Source organism: Geotrypetes seraphini, chromosome 7 (genome assembly GCF_902459505.1).
Source record: "Geotrypetes seraphini chromosome 7, aGeoSer1.1, whole genome shotgun sequence".
NCBI classification, from domain to species: domain Eukaryota; kingdom Metazoa; phylum Chordata; class Amphibia; order Gymnophiona; family Dermophiidae; genus Geotrypetes; species Geotrypetes seraphini.
The window spans coordinates 196,882,049-196,901,240 of record NC_047090.1 but is presented as its reverse complement, the minus strand read 5'-3'; the positions used below and the strand labels follow the sequence as shown (position 1 = coordinate 196,901,240).

The 19,192-nt window shown below is 46.6% G+C and overlaps 1 protein-coding gene across 7 annotated transcripts in view; it reads right to left on the bottom strand.

The window, feature by feature from the left end:
- The window catches only part of ENTPD5 (ectonucleoside triphosphate diphosphohydrolase 5 (inactive)), a 368,562-nt gene that overhangs the window by 156,271 nt on the left and 193,099 nt on the right, over nt 1-19,192 (bottom strand). For all 7 annotated transcript variants that reach the window (XM_033952533.1, XM_033952535.1, XM_033952532.1 and 4 more), the window contains exon 9: nt 903-982. In XM_033952533.1, the coding sequence (XP_033808424.1) occupies nt 903-982 (80 nt within the window). The remainder of the gene's footprint in view (nt 1-902; nt 983-19,192) is intronic.

Sequence of the window (19,192 nt, the reverse complement as noted above, 5' to 3'; positions counted from 1 at the left end):
GCAGCATGTCAAAGAAGTCAGCGAATAAGCAGTAGAATGAGAAACATACCTGTTTTTAATCCTGGCGCTTCCCTCGCTAGACGGCTGCAGCAAGGAGAGACAGAGAAGCGAACAAGGCAGGTGCATCTGCCTGGTCCCGCGTGCCTACCTGAATGGCTGCAGTCAGCTGTCACTCACTGCTGGGGGGAGCCTCACTGCCATAGCCATCCAGCGAGGAAGCACTGGGATTAAAAGCAGATACGGGGGGCTGCTACGATTAAAAACAGGTGGAGGTGTGGTATTTGCTCCATAAGACGCACCCTTATTTCTACCCACTTTTGGGGGGAAATAGTGCATGGAGCAAAAAATACGGTAATTCCCATCCTAGAGCTAGTACAAACTGGTTGCAAGACAATCACTTGTATCTCAATCCAAAAAAGTATAGGGCCCTTTTTCTCTCATACACTGCCTCACTGGATTTAGCTACCCCATTGCTACTCTCTAGGACACCAACCCCAATCACTCACACTCTGAATCTTCGGCATCACCCTAGACAGTAACCTCAATTTGTGTTCTCAAATTTCAACAGCGATTCAACGATGTTTCTTTAAGCTTCAGAAAATATGCTCCATAAAACCATTCTTCTACCCCTCAGCATTTAACATATTAATCCACTCACTCATATCAGTCAGCTCAGTTATTGCAACTCTCTCTACCAGGGCATCAGAAACAAAAATAGCTTCACTTACAAATACTGTAATCTAAAATACAGCCATCAAACTGATTACTGGAGCCAAAAAATTTGATCATGTCACCCTCCCTGCAGTACATGAAAGCTTTTCAAACAAATAAAATGTAAGCTTATAGAAGTGGCACAGGAAATGGAGCTTTTGGTAGGCAAATGCACTTTTACACTGACTTACCTGTGAGTATATAGTTTATAAGTGGTGTGGAACATCTTAAATGACGTGATAAAATCCAAAGGACTCTGCTCAAGTGTCTCCTAAAATGTAGGAAAGAAACAATCACTGCTAATATTTTTTTTGTTGAACAAAATGCAAAATTTACCCATAATTTCATTTAGACAATTAGAAACATTTGTGGCTCGTAAAGCACAGTTACTTGTGTTATCCAGGGACAGCAGGCAGATATTCTCATATATGAGTGACGTCACTGATGAAGCCCCGTTACAGATCACTTTAAAAGTGCATTGCCACTTTAAGAATTCAAAAAGTTTGCGATAGCCCGAACCGCGCATGCACGAGTGCCTTCCCGCCAGATGAGAGCACGCAGTCCTTCAGTTAAGATACACCAGCTAAGAAGCCAACCCGGGGAGGTGGGTGGGTTGTGAGAATATCTGCTTGCTGTCCCTGGATAACACCTGTTACGGTAAGTAACTGTGCTTTATCCCAGGACAAGTAGGCAGCATATTCTCACGTATGGGTGACCTCCAAACTAACAGGTATGGAGAATTTGAGCTACAAAGAACGCCTCAGAAAACTGGGACTGTTCACCCTCGAAAAGAGAAGATTGAGAGGGGATTTGATAGAGACTTTTAAAATATTAAAAGGATTTGATAAAATTGACCAGGAAACAGCATTACTGACATTTTCAGATGTGACACGGACAAGAGGTCATAGCCTGAAACTGAGCGGCAGCAGGTTCAGGACAAATGTCGGGAAGTTCTGTTTCACACAACGAGTGGTGGGTGCTTGGAATGCTCTCCCAGAGGAGGTTGTGGCAGAGACTACTGTTCTGGGTTTCAAGCGCAGGTTGGATTCATACCTTCTTGCAAATTACATCGGTGGATACGGGAAATCTGGGTCTCCAATAAGGAGCACCTAACTGGGCCTCCGTGTGTGCGGAACGCCGGACTAGATGGACCTAGGTCTGATCCGGCGAAGGCGTTTCTTATGTTCTTATGTAACAGAGATGGGATGGTGGGAGAGTTGGCCAAAGAAAATATATGTTGAAATATAGATTGGCCGAAGTTCCCATCCCGTCTGGAGAAAAATCCAGACAGTAGTGAGAAGTAAAGGTATGGACTGAGGACCAGGTGGCAGCTGTACCGAGTTTCTCAATGGTGTAGATCTAAGGAAAGCAACGAAAGCTGCCAGAGCTGTAACTCTGTAGGCTGTGACATGACTTTCTCATGCCTGGCCAGTCATAAGAACATAAGAATTGCCACCGCTGAGTCAGACCAGTGGTCCATCGTGCCCAGCAGTCCACTTATGTGGCGGCCCTCTGATCAAAGATCAGTGCTCTGAGACTAGCCCTACCTGAGCATGTTCCGGTTCAGCAGGAACTTGTCTAACTTTGTCTTGAATCCCTGGAGGGTGTTTTCCCCTATGACAGACTCCGGAAGAGCGTTCCAGTTTTCTACCACTTTCTGGGTGAAGAAGAATTTCCTTACGTTCATACAGAATCTATCCTCTTTTAAATTTAGAGAGTGCCCTTTCGTTCTCCCTACCTTGGAGAGGGTGAACAACCTGTCCTTATCTACTAAGTCTATTCCCTTCAGTACCTTGAATGTTTCAATCATGTCCCCTCTCAATCTCCTCTGTTCGAGGGAGAAAAGGCCCAGTTTCTCTAATTTTTCACTGTACGGCAACTCCTCCAGCCCCTTAACCATCTTAGTAGCTCTTCTCTGGACCCTTTCGAGTAGTACTGTGTCCTTCTTCATGTACAGCAACCAGTGCTGGATGCAGTACTCCAGATGAGGGCACACCATGGCCGGGTACAGCGACATGATAACCTTCTCCGATCTGTTTGTGATCCCTTTCTTTATCATTCCTAGCATTCTGTTCTCCCTTTTTGCCGCCACCACACATTGCATGGACGGCTTCATCGACTTGTCGATCATAACTCTCAAGTCTCTTTCCTGGAAGGTCTCTCCAAGTACTGCCCAGGACATCCTGTATTTATGCATGAGATTTTTGTTACCTACATGCATCACTTTACACTTATCCACGTTGAGCATAGCAGAACGAGATGCAGGCAGCCAGCCAGGTGGAAATCGTTCCCTTGAATACAGGATACCCTAACTTGTATGGATCAAAAGAAAAGTTAGGGAGAAGTTTGTCGTGGCTTTTTCTGGTCAAAGTAGCAGGCCAAAGCCCATGTACAGTCCAAAGTATACAAAACAGGTTCTCCAGTAGGAGAATGACGTGAAAAGTAACAACTTGTAGAAGAAACTTTGGACGTGTACGCAGAACCACCTTGACATGATGAAAACTGTGAAGGATGAATTTGCTACTAATGTTTGAAACTCACAGACCCTCCTGGTAGAGGTGAGAGCAGTAAGGAAAACTAAAGCCGATAAAGCAGAACTACTCAATGAATACTACTGCTCGGTCTTTACCTGTGAGGCGCTAGGTTCCGGTCCACAGCTGCAGACAAGGGAAAGCTCAGAAAACCCGCTCTGGAATTTTGAATTTACCGCCAGCAGCGTCTACCAAGAACTATCAAGGCTCAAGGTGAACAAAGCCATAGGACCTGATAAACTACACCCCAGAGTGCTTAGGGAATTGAGAGATGTCCTGGCGGAGCCGTTAGCTGCGCTCTTCAGTCTTTCCCTAAGCACGGGAAAAGTCCCATTGGACTGGAAAACAGCTGATGTCATTCCGCTCCACAAAAAGGGTTGCAGGTCAGAGACTGCAAATTACAGACCGGTAAGTCTCACATCAATAGAGTGTAAACTTATGGAAACGTTGATTAAACACAACTTAGATACGATTCTAAATGACAGGAGGCTGGGGGATCCCCACCAGAACGGATTTACAAAGGGAAGGTCCTGCCAATCCAATCTAATCAGCTTCTTTGACTGGGTAACGAAAAATCTAGATAAGGGAGAGTCCCTGGATGTCATGTATTAGGACTTCAGTAAGGCTTTTGATAGTGTCTCACACCGTAGGTTATTGAACAAGATGAGTTAGTTGGGATTAGGAGAAACATTGATTGCATGGGTTAAAGACTGGCTCAGTGGCAGACTTCAAAAGGTGGTGGTAAATGGTACTCCCTCTGAAACGTTGGAAGTGATCAGTGGAGTGCCGCAGAGCTCAGTCTTGGGTCCAATCCTATTTAATATCTTTGTACAGGACCTACCTCAGGGACTTTGAGGTAAAATTGCGTTATTTGCCAATGACGCTAAACTGTGCAACATGGTGGGCAGAGTAACCGTGCCCGACACTATGACGCAGGACCTACTTTTACTAAAAAAATGGTCTAATATTTGGCAACTGAGTTTTAATGCCAAAAAGTGCAAGGTTATGCACCTTGGTAATGGAAACCCATGCAGAACTTACACCCTAAATGGTGAGACCTTAACAAGAATTGTTGCAGAATGGGACCTGGGAGTAATCATTAGTGAAGATATGAAGACTGCCAATCAAGTGGAGAAAGCTTCATCCAAGGCTAGACAAATGCTGGGTTGCATCCAAAGAAGTTTTGTCAGCCAAAAGCCTGAAGTTATAATGCCGTTGTACAGGTCTATGGTGAGATCCCATCTGGAATATTGTGTTCAATTTTGGAGGCCACACTATCAAAAGGATGTGCTGAGAATGGAATCGGTTAAGCAAATGGCCACTAGGATGGTCTCAGGACTCAAGGATCTCCCATATGAAGAAAGCCTAGGTAAGTTGCAGCTATACACTCTCGAGGAACGCAGAGAGAGGGGAGACATGATAGAGACGTTCAAATATGTTACTGGCCGTATTGAGGTGGAAGAAGACATCTTTTTCCTCACAGGACCTATGACTACAAGAGGGCATCCGTTAAAAATCAAGGGTGGGAGTTTTCATGGTGACATCAGGAAGTATTTCTTCAATGAAAGGGTGGTTGATCGCTGGAACAATCTTCCACTTCAGGTAGTTGAGGCCAGCAACGTGCTCGATTTTAAGAAAAAATGGGACAAACATGTGGGGTCACTTCGAGGGAGTGTTTAGGGGGGAGGGTTATTCGAGTGGGCAGACTTGTTGGGCCAATGGCCCTTTTCTGCCGTCATACTCTATGTTTCTATGTTTACTTTCCAGGCAAGAAACTGAAGAGGATCTGTGGCCATTGGTTGAAATGGTGGCTTCAAACAAACCGGAAAGAACTACAGCAAATTCCCAGACAACATGAGGATACTGCAGAGGTGGTTTCACAGGGGAAAATCCCCTACCAGAAACCTGAAAACCAAGTGAAAAGGACTACAATACAGCCCAAACGACAGGAAAAAACAGGAGTTGTGGTTACACATGAAAAACCCCTGCCATGAATCTGGAAACCAGAAGATAAGCAGTAAGAAGTTGACTGACAAAGGGAAAAAAATAAATAAATGCAAAAGCACTTAAAAGAAGTCTGATTGATATAGACTCAAGACTAAAATCAAATAAAAGAAGAAAATAATCCATGAGCAATTCCACTTTGTAGGAATGTGGAACATAAAGATAAAGAAAACATTAAGAAGAAAAACCTAGACCACTTGTGGTGGAAACATTGTTGAGTGGCTGGTTTCCTGGAGACTTCCAGAAGATATCAAACAGGCTGAGAAAGACGCAGCCTGAAAAAAATCAACTGAGAAGGCAAATCATTGCAGATTGGAATGAATCAGAGACTTCTGAGTCGTAGTGAACCGAGTAGGAAATATCAGAAGAGGTAAGGTCTCCCCGAAACTGAATTGAAGGAGAAGGGAGAACCCATGTTGCCTGGGCCACCATGAAGTAAAGAGAATATGGTGGCTTCTTCTCTCTTGAGCTTAAATAAAATGCTCAACAGGAGAAGTGGAGGGAATGCATATAGAAAACATGCCCGTCCAATCCAGAAGAAACACATCTGCTGCCAGACGGAGAAGGGAGTAAAATCTGGAGCAAAACTGGGGCAACTAGTGATTGTGAGGAGTCACAAACAAGTCCACTTGTGTGGTGCCTCATTTTTGGACTGGACATGGCAGTGCTTGAGAGAGTCCAAAGGAGAGCAACGAAACTGGTAAGAGGGCTGGAACACTGCCCATATGCCGAGAGGTTGGATAGGCTGGGGCTCTTCTCTCTGGAAAAAAGGAGGCTCAGGGGAGATATGATAGAGACCTTCAAGATCATGAGGGGCATAGAGAGGGTGGATAGGGACAGATTCTTCAGGCTGAAGGGGTCAACAGGCACGAGGGGGCATTCGGAGAAACTGAAGGGAGATAGGTTCAGAACAAATGCAAGGAAGTTTTTCTTCACCCAAAGGGTCGTGGACACTTGGAATGCGCTACCGGAGGAAGTGATCAGGCAGAGTACGGTACAGGGATTCAAACAGGGATTGGACGGATTCCTGAGGGATAGGGGGATCGTGGGATACTGAGAGAGGTGCTGGGATGTAACACAGGTATAGAAAGCAAACCAAGTAATAAGTATAGAAATCCGACCAGGTCGTGCATGTGCAAGACCGGAGGGTTAGGACTTTGATGGGAAGATAAAACTCAATGGGAAACCAAGGTGGCAAGGGGGCCCCTTCTGGTGTCTCAGACAGGCCGTGACCTGTTCGGGCCGCCGCGGGAGCGGACTGCTGGGCAGGATGGACCTGAGGTCTGACCCAGCGGAGGCACTGCTTATGTTCTTATGTTCTTATGAGAGTTGTAGAGTTGAGAGTCCATTCGTTGAAGAATTCTGATGAGGTTGTCTGCTAGGGAATTCTACTCCCCATGAATGTAGACAGGTAGCAAGAGCAGATTGCAAGCTGTCACTCAAGTCCAGATAAGCTGGGCCTCCTGACACAACAGAAGAGAGACCGTGCCTCCTTGCTTGTTGATGTAGTACATTGCTACTTGAATGACCGTGCCAAGGAGAAGGACTTGAGGGCAGAGTAGATGATGAAAAACCTTGAGGGCATAAAACATCACTCTGAGTTCTAGGAACTTGATGTGAAATGTTCCATTTCCTGGCGGTCCAAAGACCATAAGTCTGCAGATCGTCCATATAAGCCCCCCATGCATAAAAAGATGCGTCAGTCGTGATGAGCATATAATGAGGGAATAAATAAAAAAGAAGACCTCTGTATAGATTGGAGGAGATCATCCATAAATGAAGTGACTGCAAATAAGACGATGTCATAGATATACATGCTTTGAGAGAAGATCTGTCGCCTGAGACCACTGTGAAGCAAGAATCCACTGAGGAATGCAAAAATGTAGTCCTACCCGTGGCAGAACATGAACAGTTAAAACCCGGTGGCTCAGAAAAAAACATCATGTGACTGGCAAAGATGGGTTGAAAAGGAAGCAACTGCAGACACAGACAGATGAGAGTCGGGAGGCGATCTAGAGGAAGAAATGCTCTTATGAAAGTGGTGGCTAGGATTGCCCAAATGACATGATTACGGGGAATATACCGTATTTTCGCGGATATAACGCGCACCCGTGTAAAACGCGCACACGGGTATAGCGCGCGGGGAACACAAATCTATGTAAAAAAAATTTAATATAGCGCGCACACGCGTATACCGCGCGTGCTAAAACCTCTCCCGCCTACTCCGAACCGACATCCTCCCCCCCGCTAGCTTACCCGCGTTTTACAACTTTTTTTTTCCAATCCGATCCGGCATCCCCCTACGAACCGGCATCCTCCCCCCCCCCCCGCTCACGTCACACACCCCTCCCCTGCGATCCTACATCCCCCCCCCCCAGCACCGCAAAACATGTCTTACCCGATTGGGCACCGGCACCAGCACCAATGCACAGGATGTGCCAGTGCCAGTGCCCGAAGATCCTCCCTCGTTGGTTTGGGCTGGGCTGAGCTGGGCGGTGCGGCGCAGGAGAGATCCTCCTTCTTCCTGCGCCGGGCTGGACTAGGCTTTGAGCATTTGCGCATGCTCAAAGCCTTCTGGTCTCGATCTCTCGAAATCTCGGAGAGAGCGAGACCAGAAGGCTTTGAGCATGCGCAAATGCTCAAAGCCTAGTCCAGCCCGGCGCAGGAAGAAGGAGAATCTCTCCTGCACCGCACCGCCCAGCTCAGCCCAGCCCAAACCAACCCAAACCAACGAGGGAGGATCTTCGGGCACTGGCACTGGCACATCCTGTGCATTGGTGCTGGTGCCGGTGCCCAATCGGGTAAAGCATGTTTTGCGGTGCTGGGGGAGGATGTAGGATCGCGGGGGAGGGGTGAGCGGGGGGGGGGAGGATACCGGTTCGTAGGAGGGATGCCGATCGGATTGAAAAAAAAAGTTGTATACCGCGCTCACGCATATAACGCGCGAGGGGTATGCGCGGTACGTAAAAACGCGTATAACGCGCGCGTTATATCCGCGAAAATACGGTAATTTCAAAGCTTAGAATCAGAAGAGAGATGTTCTGAGAAGTTGCTCAGACCACTTCCTGAGAAGGAACAGCCTTGATGAACCAGACGTTCAGAAAAAGAAAAAACCTGAAGGCCGTGTAATTGGATAGGTGCGGCCATCACAATCAGACACATTGTGAAGACTCTGGGAGAAGATGCCAGACCGAAAAGAAGGACTCTGTACTGGAAATGGCAAAAACTGAGTTGAACTCAAAGGTATATTCCAAAAACTGTGGGAATTGGGATATGTGGAGGCTTCCTTGAGATCCAGGAAGCATAGCTAGTAGGTCTGAATGAGGAGAAATGAGTGAAATACCTGCTGACCAGAAAAATGATGAGAGCTCTGAGATCCAAGAAAAATCTCAGTCCTCCAGTGTACTTGGGAATCAAGTAGAAATGGGATTAGAATCCCTGACTCCACGAATCGAAGAGGACCCTTCGATGGCAATCAGCAAAAGAAAAAGAGAGGACTGAATAGGATCTTAGAAAAAAGGTCTGAGAGCAGGATGAAAACACTGAGTATAGAAACCTGCCCTGTGAAGAAAACCCAGAGAGCTAAGGTGATGAACTCTCAGCAATGCATGAGGTACTGAAGACAGCCTCTGAATGTAGTACTTGACTATGCCATAAATATAGGGAAAAATGTAACCGCAAATCTTCGTTGAGAAGAAGATTGAGATGAAGGTGAAGACAGCTATTTGGTTTTGACCAGAGAGTCTCACTTGGTCTAGTAAAACAGACAACTGCTGAGTAGGCATGTCCCAGCAGGACCATGAAAGCACCAAAAAGGTCGTCCCCCAAACAAGGCATATGTACTAGCCTGTCCTGGTGGGCAATGTTGAGGTCAGACACTCAAAGTCAGACCAGGACTGGTTGGAACAGAAAAGAGGTGCTGAAAAACACAGGCACTGTACATGTAAGCAGAGAAAAGCGGAATGTGACATGGAGAAAATTTATGCCAAGTAAAGTGGTTACTGAACCAGTGAGGCGGCACAGGAATCTGGGAAGCCAATTATCCCACCAGTCCCTAACCTAACCCACTCTGCCAAGAAAGACAGAGGCCTACACACTAGCCTGTAGAGTTGACTCCACCAGTAGGGATTCATTGAAACAGCCTCAGTATTTCTAAAGGTATATCAAAAAATCATTGAGTAGTTAACTATAGGTCAAGGAAAATAAGACCTTAGTCAAAGGAATGACTTTGCAAAGGTAACTTCCAAGGGAATGGCACAAGGTGCAGACATCCCCCTAAGGAATCATGAAAAAATAAATTCTTAACCTTACTGAAGTGGAAAGAGAAGTATGTGGTGAAAAAACCCACCACTTCAGAGAGATAAGGGGTCTTGCTCAAAACCCCCCCTCTCAGAGATTCAATCCCAAACTATACAGAATCGATGTCAGGGAGTCGGTGTCCAAGGCTGAAGACAGTTTAATGACTGCAAGGCCTTCCCATACCAAATCAACACCGACACCGGCAACATTAAAGAAGACCGGCGTCACTGTATATGAGTCATCGGAATCGTAGAAGACTCCAGCAAAAGTGCTACCAGTATCAAGAACTGAGACGGAAGTCAACATAAGCGTCGGCAGTAACAACTGAAAATACAGTTGAACATGACGATGTCGACAGGAACAACTGAAAATACAGTTGGACATGAAAGAAATCTGCTAAAGAGGAAAACACCGGTACCGCTGGCTGCATTGCAGGTACCATTAGTGTGCGGAAAAAATTACAGCAGGAAAGAAAAAACACCAGTACCATTGGTCTATGAACTGGTACAATCGGTGTTGCTCCACACTTCCATGATGGGTATGCCCGTATCGAGGCACTCCTCGATATGGAAGCGGAACTGAAAAGAAAAAACACTGGTACCATTGGCCTATGAACTGGTACCATCGGTGCCAGAGATGGGGCTGATCAAAGTCGGCAGGACTGCTACAATGACCTGAAGCCCAAAGGAGAAACTTGCGAGCCAACTTACCTAAGTAGGATTGGAAACAGCAATGTCAATGTCGCTGGAAGTGCGGTGCCGGTGTGCTGGGCACCGGATTACTGATGTCGGCGAGTGCTGGATTCCTGACGGCGCTGAAGGGAAACTGCTTCTGAAGATCCCACATGAAAATGTGCTGGCGAGGAGAAGAGCAGGGGAAAAAGAAAATGGCAAGGCCGAGGTCCCGACATTGCTAGAACCATTGAAGGATGTCGGTGAAGACAACTTCCCCAGCAAAGCAACCGCTCGGATGGAAACTAAGTAGGAAAAACCTGAATGGAAAAACAGGCATAAGGAGAAAACAGTATGGCGACCCATAAGGCCCACCAAGCCAAACTGACATAGAAAAAAAACCCAACAAAACATAGAAAATGACAGCAGAAAAGGGCCACGGCCCATCTAGTCTGCCCACACTAATGGCCCACTCCCTAACTACCTCCATGAAGAGATCCCACATGCCAATCCCATCTTTTCTTAAAATCTGGCATGCTGCTGATGACAGTAAAAGAAAAAAATAATTAAACTACAATAATTTAGTTTTTTGGGTTTTTTTTAAACTAAAAACAAAAGAAAAGAAAAAGCTGACTACAAAGTCAGAAAACTGCGAGAGCAGGAAGGAAGTGAAAAGAAAATTTTTCAACAGCTGTTGAAATGCGACTTCTTAGCTCCGCAGAAACTAAAAAACTGAAGGACTACATGCCTTCATTGGGCATGTGCGGTAGAGAGCTGCACGGGAACGGGGACGACGCGGGTCACGGGGATCCTGTGGGGACGCCCCCTAGGGTCGCGGGAATCCCATGGGGACGCCCCCTAGAGTCGCGGGGATCCCGTGGGGACACCTCCGAGGGTCACGGGGTTCCTGCGAGGCTGGATGTACTCAGTCACGCGGCTCTTCTTCTCCCTACCTGCTCTGCTTGCAGCACAGAGCCGAATGGAAGTCTTCCCTACATCAGCGCATTTCTTTGCATTGAATTTTAGTTGCCAGGCATTAGACCATTCCTCTAACTTTTGCAGATCCTTTTTCATATTTTCCACTCCTTCTTTGGTGTCTACTCTGTTACAAATCTTGATATCATCTGCAAAAAGGCACACTTTTCCTTCTAACCTTTCAGCAATGTCACTCACAAACATATTGAACAGGATTGGCCCCAGCACTGATCCCTGAGGGACTCCACCACTCACCTTTCCTTCCTCCGAGCGACTTCCATTAACCACCACCCTCTGGCGTCTGTCCGACAGCCAATTTCTGACCCAGTTCACCACTTTGGGTCCTAACTTCAGCCCTTCAAGTTTGTTCAACAGCCTCCTATGAGGAACTGTATCAAAGGCTTTGCTGAAATCCAAGTAAATTACATCTAGCATATGTTCTCGATCCAGCTCTCTGGTCACCCAATCAAAACATTTAATCAGGTTCGTTTGGCACAATTTACCTTTTGTAAAGCCATGTTGCCTCGGATCCTGTAACCCATTAGATTCAAGGAAGTACACTATCCTTTCTTTCAGCAAAACTTCCATTATTTTTCCAACAACTGAAGTGAGGCTTACTGGCCTGTAGTTTCCTGCTTTGTCCCTGTGACCACTTTTATGAATAGGGACCACATCCGCTTTCCTCCAATCCCCAGGAATCACTACCGTCTCCAGAGATTTGTTGAACAAGTCTTTAATAGGACTCGCCAGAACCTCTCTGAGCTCCCTTAGTATCCTGGGATGGATCCCGTCTGGTCCCCTTCGCTTTGTCCACCTTCAGTTTTTCAAGTTGCTCATAAACACCCTCCTCTGTGAAAGGTGCAGAATCTACTCCATTTTCTCGTGTAACTTTGCTAGACAATCTCGGTCCTTCTCCAGGATTTTCTTCTGTGAACACAGATCAGAAGTATTTGTTTAGCACATTCGCTTTCTCCTCATCACTTTCCACATATTGGTTCCCAGCATCTTTTAGCCTAGCAATTCCATTTTTCATCTTCTTCCTTTCACTAATATATCTGAAAAAATTTTTGTCTCCCTTTTTTACATTTTTAGCCATTTGTTCTTCCGCCTGTGCTTTCGCCAGACGTATCTCTCTCTTGGCTTCTTTCAGTTTCACCCTGTAGTCCTTTCTGCACTCCTTTTCTTGGTTTTTCTTATATTTCACGAATGCCAACTCTTTCGCCTTTATTTTCTCAGCCACTAGGCTTCCTTTTTCTCTTGTTTTTATTGATTTTCTTCACATAAAGGTCCGTAGCCATTTTTATTGCTCCTTTCAGCTTAGACCACTGTCTTTCCACTTCTCTTATGTCCTCCCATCCTAACAGCTCTTTCTTCAGGTACTCTCCCATAGCATTAAAGTCCGTACGTTTGAAATCTAGGACTTTAAGTATCGTGCGGCCGCCCTCCACTTTAGCCGATATATCAAACCAAACCGTTTGATGATCGCTACTTCCCAGGTGAGCACTCACTCGAACATTAGAGATACTCTCTCCATTTGTGAGGACCAGATCCAATATCGCTTTTTCCCTTGTGGGTTCCGTCAGCATTTGTCTGAGCAGAGCCTCTTGAAAGGCATCCACAATCTCCCTACTTCTTTCCGATTCCGCAGATGGAACATTCCAGTCCGCATCCGGCAGGTTAAAATCTCCCAACAGCAGAACCTCCTCTTTCCTTCCAAACTTTTGGATATCCACAATCAGATCCTTATCAATTTGCTGCGATTGAGTCGGAGGTCTGTAGACTATACCCACATAGATAGAAGTTCCATCTTCTCTTTTCAGAGCAATCCATATCGCTTCTTCCTCTCCCCAGGTCCCTTGCATTTCGGTCGCTTGGATATTGATCTTTACATAGAGAGCTACTCCTCCACCTTTTTGACCATCTCTGTCCTTCCTAAAAAGATTATATCCCGGTATGTTTGCATCCCATCCATGTGATTCACTGAACCATGTCTCTGTGATAGCAACAATATCTAGATTTGCCTCTAACATCAGGGCTTGCAAATCATGAACTTAGACTGCGAGCATTTGTGGTCATCGCTTTCCAGCTATTTTTCAGCGATAATCTCCTTTTTCGTATGGATTTTTGAGTCGTTTCACTTTCCGTTGCAATACTAAGAAATGAGTTGCTGATATTGCTTATGTTGCAGTCTTTACTACTATCATATCTTTTCTTTTGCCGGGGGTGGTCTCTATAATTTTCCTTCGTACATACACCACCCCCACCTTCTAGTTTAAATGCCCTAGAAAAATATTGTCTAAATTTCTCTGCAAGGTTTCTTTTTCCTGCTGTAGTAATATATAGCCCATCAGTGCAATATAGCTTCTTGTCCTTCCATGTATTTCCCCATCCTCCTATGAACCTGAATCCTTCTTGATGACACCAGACTTTGAGCCATCTATTAAAGCACTGGATGAGCAGATATGGGTTTCCCTTCAATAGGCTGATAGAAAGCAGCAATTGCACCGATATGGACTCGGATAGATGTAGACTTGATGCCAGAGGTAGATAAGTACAAAAGATAATCCAGAACAGAAGATAAGGAGGAATCTTGAGGCTCCTTGTCATGAGAGATGCACCATGTAGAAAATCTAGTCCATTTTTAGGGATAGCATTGTCTAGTGTCAGGCTTTCTAGAAGCCTCTAAAATGTCTCGTACAGGTTGAGAAAACTGAAGAGGAGTTATGTTTAGAGGTACCAAGGTATCAGTTGTAGAAACTGCAGGTTGGGATGAAGTAGAGATCCTTGACTCTGTGTAAGCAGAGATGGAAAAACTGGTAGAAGGTATGGCTCCCTGCTGCTGAGTTGAAGAAGAAGGGAGAACCAGGGTTGCCTGGGCCACCGAGGAGCTATTAGAATAATGGTGGCATGATCGTTCTTGAGCTTGAGAATCAGATGGAATGTAGGGAATGTATACAGAAACTTATTTGTCCATTCCAGAAGAAAAGCATCCACCTCCATGTGGTGAGGAGAGTTTACGAGCCTTGGTTTACGAGCATAATTGGTTTACGAACCTTTACGAGCATAATTCATTTCAGAAGCATGTTCGTAAACCAAATTACTCGTATATCAAAGTGAGTTTCCCCATAGGAAGTAAGGGAAACTCGCTTGATTGGTTCCTCCTCCCCCCCGGCCACCAGTGCTGCTCCACCCCACCCTACCATATCCCCAAAAGACCCCCACCCCCGTGGCCACTGGTGCGCTTCCACATCCCCCTATGAACCGGCATTGCCCCCTGCCCGCAAATGCCACCCCCCCCGTGAACCGGCATCACCCCCCCTCATAGAAACATAGAAACATAGAAATATAGAAATAGACGGCAGATAAGGGCCCAAGGCCCATCTAGTCTGCCCACCCTAATGTCCCTCCCCTACCTTTGCCCTGTGAATAGATCCCATGTGCCGATCCCATTTGGCCTTAAAATCAGGCACGCTGCTGGCCTCAATCACCTGTAGTGGAAGACTATTCCAGCGATCAACCACTCTTTCAGTGAAAAAGAATTTCCTGGTGTCACCTCGTAGTTTCCCTCCCCTGATTTTCAACGGATGCCCTCTTGTTGTCGTGAAAAAGAAGATATCTTCCTCCGCCTCGATTCGGCCCGTAAGATACTTGAACGTCTCAATCATGTCTCCCCTCTCTCTGCGCTCCTCGAGTGAGTATAGCTGTAATTTGTCAAGCCGTTTTTCGTACGGAAGATCCTTGAGTCCCGAGACCATCCGGGTGGCCATTCTTTGCACCGACTCCAGTCTCAGCACATCCTTGCAATAATGCGGCCTCCAGAATTGCACACAGTATTCCAGGTGGGGCCTCACCATGGATCTATACAATGGCATAATGACTTCCGCTTTACGACTGACGAAACCCCTTCGTATGCAGCCCATGATTTGTCTTGCCTTGGATGAAGCCTGCTCCACTTGATTGGCAGACTTCATGTCCTCACTGACGATTACCCCCAAGTCTCGTTCTGATACCGTTTTTGCTAGGATCTCGCCATTAAGGGTATAAGACTTGCATGGATTCTGGTTGCCCAGGTGCATAACTTTGCATTTTTTGGCATTGAAGTTGAGTTGCCATGTCCTAGACCATCGCTCCAGTAGGAGTAGGTCGTGCATCATGTTGTCGGGCATTGAATCTTCGTCTGTTGTGCATTTGCCCACTACATTACTCAGTTTGGCGTCATCGGCGAATAATGTTATTTTACCTCGAAGCCCTTCTGCCAAGTCTCTTATAAAAATGTTGAATAGGATTGGGTCCAAGACTGAGCCCTGTGGTACTCCACTAATCACCTCCGTCATTTCGGAGGGGGTGCCGTTCACCACCACCCTTTGGAGCCTGCCTCCAAGCCAGCTCCCAACCCATTTCGTCAATGTGTCACCTAATCCTATAGAACTCATCTTGCTCAGTAACCTGCGGTGTGGTACACTATCGAATGCTTTGCTAAAGTCCAGGTACACGATGTCCAGGGACTCCCCAATATCCAGCTTCCCTGTCACCCAGTCAAAGAAGCTGATCAGGTTGGATTGGCAGGATCTCCCCTTAGTAAATCCATGTTGTCGGGGATCCCGTAGATTCTCCTCATCCAGGATCTTATCTAATTGGTGTTTGATTAGAGTTTCCATTAGTTTGCTCACTATCGATGTTAGACTCACTGGTCTGTAGTTTGCTGTCTCCATCTTTGAGCCTTTCTTGTGGAGTGGAATGACGTTAGCCGTCCTCCAGTCCAACGGGACCCTGCCTGTACTAAGGGATAGGTTGAAGAGCGCGGACAGTGGCTCCGCCAAGACTTCACTCAGCTCCCTAAGCACCCTGGGGTGCAGGTTGTCCGGCCCCATTGCCTTGCTAACCTTGAGCCTTGACAGCTCACCGTAGACACTGCTGGGCGTAAACTCAAAGTTACTAAACGGGTCAACTGAGCCAACCCTTGTCTGTAGCTGAGGGCCGAGCCCTGGCGCTTCTCGGGTGAAGACTGAGCAGAAGTATTCATTTAATAGTTGGGCTTTTTCCGAATCTTTTTCCACATAGTCTCCGTCTGATTTCTTAAGACGTACAATCCCGCCTGAGTTTTTTCTTCTTTCACTGATATACCTGAAGAAGGATTTATCTCCCTTCTGGATGTTTTTTGCTAGAGACTCCTCTATGTGGAATTTAGCCTCCCTGACTGCTGTTTTGACGGCTTTTGATTTGGTTAGGTAGTCTGCTCTAGAGTCCTGCTTCCCCGATTGTTTGTAAGAGATGAATGCTTTTTTCTTCTCCTTGATCAGGTCTGAGATCTCCGCAGTAAACCACTGTGGCTTATTGTTCCTTCGCCGTTTACTTACTGATTTTACATAGCGGTTTATTGCTTCTTGTATGGTTGCTTTCAAAGCCGACCACATGTCTTCCACGTTATCGGTTTCTTCTTGGCTTTGTAGCACCTGGTGAACGAAGTCTCCCATTTCTTTGAAATTTGTGTCCTTGAATTTGAGGACTTTGGTTAGTGTAGTAGATTTAGTAAAACCATACCTGATATTGAACCATACCCTCGCGAATGTCCGCCCGCCCCTGCACGAACCAGCATCACCCGCCTGCCCAAACTGAAGGCTTACCCCCAATCTGGCACCGGCACGCAGCACCAACCCACAGGAGGTGCCAGTGCTCAAAGATCCTACCTCTTGCCGGACTGGGCCTTGAGCATCTGCGCATGCTCAAGGCCTTCTGGCTCTCGTTCTCTCTGAGAATCTCGGAGAGAGGCGGGAGCTAGAAGGCCTTGAGCATGTGCAGATGCTCAAGGCCCAGTCTAGCAAGAGGCAGGATCTTCGGGCACTGGCACCTCCTGTGGGTTGGTACTGCATGCTGGTGTCAGATTGGGGATAAGCCTTTAGTTTGGGTGGGCGGGGGATGCCAGTTCGCGAGGGGGGGTGATGCCAGTTTGTGGGGGGCAGCGATGCCGGTTCGCGGGCAGGGGAACTCGTAAATCGAGTCAATGCTCAGCTTGTAAGTCACGATTTGCGAAAATATTTTGCTGGTCTTGCAAAACACTCACAAACCGCGTTACTCGCAAAACGAGGTTTGACTGTATAACCTTGAGCAGAATTGAGGCAATTTGTTGTTGTGGGCAGACGTGAAGAGATTTATCTGAGGGGTCCCCCACAGAGAGAAGATGTGATGAAGAGGTGACGAATTGAGAGTCCATTCGTGAGGTTGTAGAAGGCGACTCAATTTGTTCTTCCTTTGAATGTAGACAGCTTTCAGGAAGATGTTGTGAGAGACAGCCCAAGTCCAAAGCTGCATGGCTTCTTGGCAAAGAGGGAGAGAACCTGTGCCTCCCTGCTTGTTGACATAGTAATAGCGACTTGATTTTCCATTCGAATAAGTACTACTTTGTCGTGAAGAAGATTTTGAAAAGCTTTTAGAGCATTGAAGATTGATGTGACATTGATGATCCGTGTTGGACCAAGGGCCTTGAGTACAGAGATTGTCTAGATGAGCCCTCAAGCGTAGGTCAAGGAATCTATCGTGAGGACCTTCTGATGGGGGCATTTGGAACAGCAAACCTCTGGAGAGATTGGAAGAGAGCATCCACCAGTGGAGAGACTGCCTCAAAGAAGGAGTCACTGTGATGTGTTGGGAAAGTGGGACGAAAGCCTGTGCCCACTCAGATGCCAGGGTCCATTGAGGAATTCTGAGGTGAAGTCTAGCAAAAGGAGTCACATGAATTGTAGAAGCCATGTGACCGAGTAGTACCATCATGTGTCTCGCTGAGAGTGAAGGAAGGGAAGACACCTTGCGGTAAAGCTGAAGGAGAGCATCTAGACGTTGCTGAGGAAGGAATGCTCTGAGCTGTACAGTATCCCGAATAGCTCCAATGAACTGTAAGTTCTGAGAGGGCTGAAGGTGGGATTTGGGAAACTTGATTTCGAACCCTAAACTTTGTAGGAGCCAGGTAGTCTGTTGGGTCACTACAATAACCCCCCGAGATGTTGAATCTTTGATGAGCCAGTCGTCCAGGTACGGGAACACCTGAAGACGATGGTTCTGCAGAGCTGCTGCAACCACCACTAGGCACTTGGTGAACACTCTTGGAGATGATGCCAGGCCAAAGGGTAGCACTCTGTACTGGAAATGCAGATTCCCCACCCGAAATCTGAGGTACTGACGGGAGGCTGGATGAATGGGAATGTGAGTGTAAGCCTCCTTGAGATCTAGAGAACATAACCAATTGTTCTGATCTAGAAAGGGGTATAGGGATGCCAGGGACAACATGCAAAATTTTTCTTTAACCAAAAATTTGTTGAGAGCCCTGAGATCTAATATAGGCCGAAGATCGCCCGTCTTCTTCGGAACTAGGAAGTAATGGGAGTAAAAACCCCTGCTCTGCTGTTCCAAGGGAACGTCCTCGATGGCACAGAGATGAAGCAGAGCTTGAGCTTCCTGAAAAAGAAGGGCGGTCTGGGATGGATTGGAAGGATACTCTCTTGGAGGAAGCTCCCGGTGGAATCTGAGTGAAATGAAGACAGTATTCTTTCCTGATGATGGACAACACCCAGAGGTCTGATGTAATGGTCTCCCATCAATGGTAAAAATGATGGAGATGACCTCCTATGGGAAGAGGAGAGGACAGAGGCAGAACGATGGAGGTTATGTTCTGTTTGAGACAGTCAAAAAGGCTGAGAAGCCTTGGGTGCAGCAGAAGGCTGAGGTTTCTGTTGCTTCTGCTGCTGTTGTTGTGGTTTCTTAGGAGGTGCTCGAGTGTAAGGAGCTGCTCTGGGAAGATAACGCCTCTGATAGGATGGAAGAGGTCGAGAAGGTTTGGTAGGAGCTGGCTTAGGCTTAGGTCTGATGATGGAAGCAAAAGATTTCTCATGCTCGGACAACTTCTTGGTGGCGGCCTCTATAGATTCATCAAAGAGGTCATTGCCCTCACAAGAAATATTGGCCAGACGATCCTGAATGTTGGGGTCCATATCAATAGTGCGAAGTCAG